The sequence below is a fragment of the Limulus polyphemus genome, unplaced genomic scaffold (genome assembly GCF_000517525.1).
Source record: "Limulus polyphemus unplaced genomic scaffold, Limulus_polyphemus-2.1.2 Scaffold353, whole genome shotgun sequence".
NCBI classification, from domain to species: Eukaryota; Metazoa; Arthropoda; class Merostomata; order Xiphosura; family Limulidae; genus Limulus; species Limulus polyphemus.
Window position 1 is genome coordinate 475,424 of NW_013665963.1, and position 9,881 is coordinate 485,304.

Genomic DNA, 9,881 nt, shown 5'->3' on the forward strand with positions numbered 1-9,881 from the left:
CATTCTATCTTGTATATACCTGTCTTATCTGTTAATTCTATTCTGTCGTTAGCATTCCCCATCATATCTTTTATCTTATTTATTGGTTTGAAGATAGGGTAAAAATTCTGATACTTTTTGAATACTTTATATAATTGACTTGTTAAACCTGGAACGTAAAGTAAACTTTTAGTTTCTTTTTTTTTCATATGCAGATTAAAAATACCACATTAAATGAAATTATATTCATTTTTAAAGCTTATACTGCATGGTTATAATAAAGCTTCCATTAATCTTTTTCAATCCAATATCTTATGTTGTTTAGGAGTGTAAATGGTATGAAGTTTTAAAAAACATTCTATCTACTCTCTCCTCTCAAATCATTATTATATATATGTAGAAACTTGTAATATTTTAGTTAGCATGTCTGAAATTCTTGATTGCATACCTTTATGATTTCATATATATCTTGTATATAGAACATAATTTTATTAGTTCTTCTGCTTCTTTTGCTTATTGTGTTGTAGTACTTACTTTTACAATTCTTTTTTGTTTTCCCAAGATTCATACTTGTAAGTTGGTTTTGTAAATTGTAAGAACTTCTGTCAGTACACATAAAAATGATTCTTGGTTGATTTTTTTTATGTCCTGTAGGGTAACTGTGTTTTCGGGGGTACTAATGTCTGTTATTTACTATGTTCATGTTCTGTACAGGTTGATGGCTCTATAGAGTGGAGCAGCATCTCTTACAGTTGTCACAGCTCTAAGCAACAAATAAAAGATGATGAAAGCTCTGATGATGATGAAGAAGAAGATGTTTTTGGCACCTCTTTTCTGTAAGCATTGTTTAATGAATTACTTTATAATGAACCACTAATAAATTACTAAGACTAATATTTTGCAAAATTAAGTTAGAAAAATTATTGAAAAGTGGATGTTTTTTTTAACCCTCATGCCACGGGTAGGTCAAAGTGCACGTCATGATATTTTAATTATAATCAAAATTGAACTAAAATACTTTATTATCATGGTATACAAATAAAATTGGCATCAAAGAAACTTGAAGTTTATGGCATCTAATTTCTTGACCCTCTCCAATATATATACTTAGGTCAAAGTGCACAAAGTTTTATAGAGTTGAATTTAAGATTTAATTAAACTATTTTATTATCCTTATGTACATATAAACTTGGCATAAAAATATAGTTAATAAATTAGGTTTTAATATTATATAAGTTTTAAGTTGTTAATTTTATAAAGAAATATTTATAAAAATTCTCAATTTCTCCTTGTACGAAATTGTGACATTTGCTCTATTGGTCTTCCTTCTTTTATAATTTATTTACCACTACTCCAAGAAGTACAGAATTTAATGTAAATTACTCATTATAATATAGTTATTATTAAGGCAAAGCATAATTTTTATAGCCTTCAATCATATTTTATTACTGAGCCATAAACTTGAAAATTAGACCCACTTGCCACATCGTCTTTTAAATAAGGCCAGTAGTTTTCTATAACATTTAATACTGTAGTATTTGTAAGACAAAGATTTAATCTGTTAAATGATGTATCATATTATGTTGTTTTCTGTACAAAGAATTGTTTATTTCACTTCCAGTTGCCCCATGTGGCACAGTGGTATGTCTGTAGACTTACAATGCTAGAAACTGGGTTTCGATACCCATGGTGGGCAGATCACAGATAGCCCATTGTGTAGCTTTGTGCTCAATTACAAACTAATTAATTACCTAGCTTCCAGTTCAAACTTTATTCTCACAGAAAATACATTGACAAGCTTAGCTGAATTTTTAACAGCTCTTATTGCATAATGAGAAATATTATGATAGTTATAGGACATTGTCAGATTTTTATGTGTTATTATTCTGTCTTCTTAGGTGCATTATTAAATGAAATAAAAAAGTATTTAGTGTAGTAGTAGTGCCATTAGTCTAAAAAATAGGCTTAAGTTTCATCAACAGCTGACAGCCAAAAAAATAAGACCCAGGTAAGTACAGTATTTCTTGTTTTTCAGGTTTATTCTTTATTTGTTATAAAAATAACTAAAATCTAAAAATGTGAAACTTATTAGGTAAGATAAATAAAAATAATAAAATTTATTTATGAGGTATGCTTGTGAGAAACTCATTCTTTGCATAATTCAATGAGGTAACATGAGCTATGTGTTTGTCAAGTGAGTTACATGTGTGGTGTGATTATTAGTTAGACATGGTGAAAAGGACAATAAACAATAATTTTTAAGTAGAAACAGATATATACTTTAAGGATAAACAACTATAGTTTTCTATTACGGTTTGCTGTCATTCTTTTAAAAATAATAATAATTTAGATTTATTTCATATATTTATTTATTTCATGGTGATTATGAGGTCTATCAAATTGAACAAGTATGTGTAGAGTTAGGATGGAGAAAATAACAGATAAAACAAAAAGTTTTTAATTTATTTTCGAGGTTTTAGAAATTATGTAAATGAAATTTGACAATTTTCAGGTGAAGAAAAGTATTTTTAATCTTAACATGAAAATCACTTTGCACTTGGAATAGTCAACACTTTGACTATATATATTTTTAATAAAAGTTACACACGAAAAATACTGACTTTTTTTGTCTACAAAAGACTTGTAATGTTTACTGAGAGTTTGCAAAAGTTTGTGAAGATACAGAAAACATATTAAAAGTTATAGTATGGAACCTAAAGGTTAATTTGGGGTCATTAACTTGATTGAACTGATTAAAACATGTGCAACATGTTATTTTAAACAATATTTTCTCTTTCTTGTTGTTTTCTGCCATTTGATAGAATGTCTTAATGTAGTTGGTTTGATGTAGTAACAATATTTGAACTTAGGTTGTGGTAATAAAAGTAGATAAATAGTATGCTTTCAAAACTTTTTAGCTTTGTATTGCATATATAGTGTCTACCTAAAGGTGTGGACTTTCAAAACATTCAAATGTTTGTAATTAGTGGTTATTAATATATAAAATTGCACCTTAGAGTAATTTCATGGTTAAAATGTGAGTTAATAACAAATTTTTAAAAAGTTACCATGTTTACTAAAAGAGTCTGTTTTTGACAACATTGTATTTTCCCTGCTATTAGTTTAAATAAAACAGCTGACAAATCATTCATATACATATACAATATTTAGTTGTGATAAGATTTAAGGAATAATATATGATCTTGTAAAATTATGGTTTCTACCTATTTCTAAGAGTGGGACAATATTTCAGCCTCTATACTGAGGCCTTCAGGAGCATTCCCTTAAAACCAAACCTTTACTGTATTTACAATGCCTAAAATACCATTGAAACAACACTTTATGTTCTACTTTTGAACAGCTTTGTGTATTACAGATTTACTTACTTTGCTTTATTAATTTGTAATTATCATTATGAAACAGCCCACGATCTGACTCATCTGATTGTATTGTATTTGAACAAAATGAAAATATTATCACTGAAGAAGAGGTAAGTTTAGACATATTTGTGGAAATTTTTTATTTTCAAATAGATTTTAATAGAAATAAAGTACAATTTTAAGAACAAATTTTTCAACAATCTGTTGTCTTCTCTGAGTTTTCAACAGTTACAGAAATATAGCCATATTTTGTCACTGATTGTCTTTTGTGTTAACCAGTCATTCACTATAATATATATTCTGAATTGGTGATTACTGATTATCCTTAAGTAGGCCTTAACAAATATAGAGTGCCAGGTCACCATGGCGACTAAAAATTTCATCGTTGTGCCTAGTATTTTCTCCCATTTTATTCATGCATAGGACTGTGCTAAACAGAACTCGAATCTATAACAATTCTGGTCTCTTGGAAGTCTGGAATTATTTTCTTCTTCTTTGAGTCCTAAATTGAACTTTGTTTCTAGGATTTTAATGGTGGATTCAGCACTTCATGTTTCACTTCAGGAATGAAGCACTGTGGTTGCACAACACATTACTAATTTTGTGCCATTTTGTTTTTCTTCTTTCTCTCAATTCAACTAATTTGTGTGCATGTTTAGACTCAGACAGGACCAAAGGCAGTTAGTTCAGGCAATACTATCATGTGTTTGTTGATATCATGTGATTGATAGCATGCACTCTTTCCTGTGAAAGTAAATAAACATACATAGCCCCCATTTCCTGGTACAGACAGTAGTGAAGTTAGGTCAGGCACACCTAGCTCCGAGATCTGAAATTATTTGTCTAGGTCTGCCTTAAGAGTGGTACATGATAATATACCCACCTTATGAATTAGTTTATAAAAATGTTAAATTACCAATTTTACAGAAATGTGTCGTATATTTTAGGTAGAATTTAAATTGGAAGGTTGAAAGATTTAATCTTATCCAGACCTCAGGATTCTTTCAGATATGAGGAACATACCTGTATCTCAAATAATAATATTAAATTTGTTTCAACTATTTTTACTTCAGAAATATTTTAGAATTTATTGTTTGTCATTTTGTAACACTTATTTCATGTAATTATCAAAGGAGAAACAATAATAATAAAAGTTGCAAAATTAATTTCCTACTGCTCCAATGAGCCTCACATGTAAGCAATGCATATCTATATTTGTAAAACATTTTTCTGCCCATTCCAGAGTGTAGGGTTATATTTGCTAAGAAAAGAAACTATCATCCTTTGAATTAACAACTTAGATGAATAAATCAGTCCTAATCTTACATTATGAAAGTATTACTGTTATTTTATACAGGTCTAATGCAAACAATCAACATTAGAAAAAAAACTACTCATGGCTTTTTCAGTTGGTTTAATCAGCAATCTGTGATGTTGTCATCTAAGTTGAATTTTGTACTTAATACTTTTCATTTAATAGTCTTAGTGTAACAATGCAAATAAATGTGAATTGTAAAACATACTTTGTATTAAATTAAGATATGTTTTGTGAATTTTCTTGCACATTTTTGTTAACATATTAATTTATTTTTTATCTTATTGTTAAATTTTGATAGTGTGGGTGTCATAATGTTTGTAGCATCATGTATTAATTGTGTTGTAGTGTTGGTCTAAACTTAAACTCATGATTGTTCTATTTCAAAATCAATGTTTGTTAACCACCTGAAAATGCCAGGTCAACCCAGTGAAATATAGCATATTTTTATATTTCTTACTTCAAAGGTTCCCCTGTAGGACAGCTGTAAGTCTACAGATTTACAACTCTAAAATCAGGGGTTTAATTCCCCTCAGTGGACACAGCAGATAGCCGATGTGCTATAAAATACATACATACACATTTACTTCAAAGAAAGTCAAAGTTTATGCCATCTTAGTTGTTAACCATCTCCTTATGGTTATGTCAAAGTGTACATGTCATGACTTTTTAAAGAACGGTATTTAAAATTTAACTCAACCACTTTATTATCATTGTATGCAAATAAATTTGGCATAAAAATGTGGGTAATAAACCAAGTTTTTATATTGTATAACTTTTAATTTCTTTATTTTATAAGGGAATATTTTTAGAAATCCTCAATATCTCTTAGTATGAGAATTGTGAAATTTGCTCTCTATATCTTCCCTCTTTAATTTATTTACTATCCCTCTGAGAAGTACAAAAATTGATGTAAATTACTCATTCTAAGGGGTAATTTACATTTATTTCATATTTTTTTTATGATGGTTATGAAGTTGGTAAAAATTGACCCAATGCACATAGAGTTAGAGTAGAGAAAATAGCAGATAAAATATAAAGTTTTACCGGAGAAAACATATGATATTTATTTAGGAGGTTATAGATGTTATGTACAAATGAAATTTGACAAAATCAGATGATGAAAACTATTTTTAATCTCAACATGAAAAATATTTACACTTGGAGCAGTCAACACTCTGACTCCATATAATCATGGAAAATTGTTAGTAAAAATACTTAATTAAAAAATCTGATATTTTATGTACAAAAGACTTGTAATGTTTATTGAAAACTTGCCAAATTCTGTGAAGTTATGTGGAATGTATTAAAAGTTACAGTATGGAAACTATGATGGTCACTTGTGGGTCACAAGGTCAGCATAATCCACAGAGCCCATAGTGTGAAGGTTAATTTTATAGTTTCTTGAGTTACCTCACTTTATCTACTGGGTACCATCCCTTGAGAATATTATTGTCACTGTCTTGTTTCTCACATGATATTTCTTCTCTGTTAGTTCTATCTGAGAAATGATAATTATTTAATGGTTGCTTTAGATGCTCTTTGTGTTTCTGATAATGTTTTCTTTTAATGTGCATCTGTTTGAAAGTTACAGAAACGTTTGCCATTAATAAGACAGCAGATAAGCTTAATTAGATTTTTGAATATACAACAGTAGTTTCAGATAACTCAAATCCTAATATCTTGAGTAATGTTGTAAAGTTTATTGTATTGAAACAATGCACATATATGAAATAAATTATGTTTATTCAGAATAAACTATATATTAGATTAAAATTGATCTTGACCAAATTTATTGTTAGCAAAAATCAAAGTGGAGTATAGTGTTGATAAGACTACGAATACGTAGGCTTGAATTAATGCCACTGCTATTTCTAGTGAAAGAAGAGCAATTTGAGCAAGGGAGATAATTAGGATGGTGGATGAATTAGATATGACTGCTCTGTTTCTGAGTAGGTGACCAGCAATTATATTTGTGGCTAGACAAACTGATAGAGTAATTATGCGGAATTATTTAGGATTTATAGTCAGAAGAGTTTACTACTTGAATCAGCACAATAAAGTATGAAAATAATTATTTTAATGAATATCGGTGAAGTTTAAATTGACTAAATATATAAAATGGAATTTTCTGATCAACATTGAAAAAAAATTTAAATTCTAAGAAGAAAGTAAATATTTTTAATGTTTTTTCAAAGCAGCGTATCACAATAAAATTTTGGAAATTTTACAACCTGAAAAAAAAAGTATTAAAGTAGTATTAAATCAAATTACATGGATTTTTTAAAGCCAAATATTTAATAAGTTTGTGCTAAGTTTCATGCACTTAATTATTTCCTCTATGTGAATGCAAACATCAAGGAATATTAGTGACACCACTCTTGTCAGGAAATGGTTAAACTGTAAAGCTTTTATTTTATGCCTGATTACAACCAAATTGGGAAACTAAAACTTTTTTTTATATTATCTTTACAATATAAAAAGGTTTTTTTATAATATTGGTCTGAAAAATATAATGTATATAATATTTGTTTTGCATTTGTCATCCGTTGATAAATGTCGAAACAAAATATTTAAATATTTCCATAAAAACAAAATTATATTCACAGGGATTAATACAAACTATTAATTTCTCTCTTGCATCACAGATGGTGTGTTAGAATATCAACAACAAGTATAAACTATCCAAAAATCATTTTGCTAACATTTACTACACCTGGTAAAATATTTGAACTGATATGTTCAGATCTAATACATTTTTTTTGGAAAATCAATTTTTTTAACAGAATTTACCAGTATATGAAGAAGTAAAGTGAAAGATTTTTTCTAAACTTTAATGTCCTGGCATGGCCTGGTGGTTAAGGCGCTTAACTTGAAATCTGAGGGTCATGGTTTCCAGTCTTTGTCACTAAACATGCTTGTTCTTTCAGCTGTGGGGAGTGTTATAATGTGATGGTCAATCCTACTGATCATTGGTAAAAAAAATAGCCCAAGAGTTGGCAATGGGTGGTGTTGACTAGTTGCCTTCCCTCTATTCCAGTGGTTCTCATCCTCTTCCATCCCAAGTATCCCTCTAGCCATTAGGTAAATGAATCATTATCCCCAACTGTAAAGGTCCAAATTTTGAAAAATATACCTAACTTCAGAGTATTCAGTAAGCTTCAGGATTACATTTGTAGGGGATTCTTCCAAAGTTGAAGGGGAGTTAAAAGTTTCAAAAGTGGAGAAAAACAATACTTCACAGTCAAAACTTGTTTTTTATTACATTCAACTGTGTCAACATAAGGCTTCATAAAAAATACAAAATAAAAAGCAATAAAAGGCTTCGTGTAAAAACAGTGATAATGATAACACAGATGGATAACACAAAGCTTGAATGCGATGTGTGATGTAATTTGCTTGACATGGTCTTCAAACCCTGAATGAACATCTAGCACTGAATATGTTCTTCCAGTACACACTCCAAATACATTTGCCAATTGCAAACTAAGTTCTTGGTAAAAAACTGTGAACTGTGTTCAATACATTCTCTCCAAGAAAGGTTATGAGAAAATAAATTCGTCCTTCAAGCAGCCTTTCATCACATATAGAGTGAAGACAACAATTTGCAAATATGATCCCACATCAGTGGACTCATTGAGCTGTATTATAAAACATCAGCTTTCTTTCATCTTTATAATCACTTGTTCCAGGATATCCTCACTCATTTCATCAATTTGACATTTCATTGTATGCTCAGAAAATGAGACCTGTTCTAATTTCTTAGCTTGAGATTCACCAAAAACTAGCTTTACAAAATCCAGCATGCATGGCTTGATGAACTTTTCCCCAACCATGTGTGGCCTTTTGCAATGAGCAATGTGAAGAGCAACTCGGTATGATGTTTCAAATACACTGAAATTCATTTGTCAAAATGACCTGTCGAATCTACTTTTCCTACCTTCAGAGACTTTGTTTTATGTTTTAAAAAGTCAATGCCTTTATCTTTGAATTCACCATGAAGTTGCTCAAAATGCTTTTTCAATTTACTAGGCTTCATATGTTCCAAACTGAACATACTAGAACAGATGAAAAGTTTTTTCACAGTATGCTTATGCTTATTTCCTCAGTGCCATATTGACCTGGGGGAAGAAAAAGTCTGATCTAAAAAATTACAATCTTTCACAAATGCTAATAATCTTCACTGCACTCTTCAAAAATGCAGTGACTGGACTTGGCATTCATCCTTCGGGAAAAAGAGTACACATCGTCACCTCAGCACATATGTTCAAAGATTGGGACTTGTTACACAGGGAGGCTAAAGCTAATTAGCAAAGATTTACTTAACATGAAAATGCTATTTAGCTTTTTTAACATAATAGGAAAATCTTTGACCACCAATGTTAGAGCTAAAATTTATTTTAATTTTTTTATATTTTTATTGTCAGATTTTTATAATATTTAATGCAACTCTGGGCATTTGGTAAGTAAAGGTGTTCAGGGTTACATCCTATGTTGTGATTTGGTATGATAATTTTGTTTGATTTTTCATGTTTATCAGTTTAGAACATTTTATTTTTATTTAATTTTAGCAACATTTTTTGTTTGTTTGTTATTACTAATTTTCTGTGTATTTAATTTAAGTAATCAACCTTAACTCTCTTTTTTTTTATAACTATCCAAATTTGTTTCCACATGGTCATGAGTATGTATGTTTGTTTATACCCCCTCTATGAGGGTGGATTAGTAAAGAAAAAAAAAGAAAAACCAATATCCATTACCCCTTGGAAAATGCAAAATTACCCTAAGTGGGATAATTACCCATAGGTTGAGAACCACTGCTGAGTTAAGTTAGAGAGCTTTTATAATTTTATATTGAAACTCCTTGAACCTAAATGCTTTCCTGACATTATTACTACTAAGTTAGGGTCAGCTAGTGCAGACATTTCTCATGCAGCTTTGCACTAAATTGAATACAAACCTAAACTTTAAAAAAGAAGGGAATAACAAATTATTTTTATATTATCATAAGGTTGCATGGTAATTATTATTTCCACAGTCTACATTTTTATAGAAGGTACAGAATTGTGTTAAATTTGAATTGCAGTTTTTTGTCTAAAGGTTTAGCTGTTAATTATAGTATTTTGGCACTTGTGTATAAAGTTAAAATCATAAATAATATTCAACGTTGAACTGGTACACAATTAAAAACTATTTTAATTTAAGGT

At 29.3% G+C, this 9,881-nt stretch overlaps 1 protein-coding gene across 1 annotated transcript in view; it reads left to right on the forward strand.

Moving 5' to 3' along the window:
• LOC106457628 (eIF-2-alpha kinase GCN2-like) overlaps positions 1 to 9,881 on the forward strand; it is a 139,925-nt gene that overhangs the window by 80,663 nt on the left and 49,381 nt on the right. Inside the window, exons 17-18 of the mRNA XM_022383630.1 lie at positions 694 to 815; positions 3,403 to 3,469. Coding sequence (XP_022239338.1) covers positions 694 to 815; positions 3,403 to 3,469 — 189 coding nt within the window. The remainder of the gene's footprint in view (positions 1 to 693; positions 816 to 3,402; positions 3,470 to 9,881) is intronic.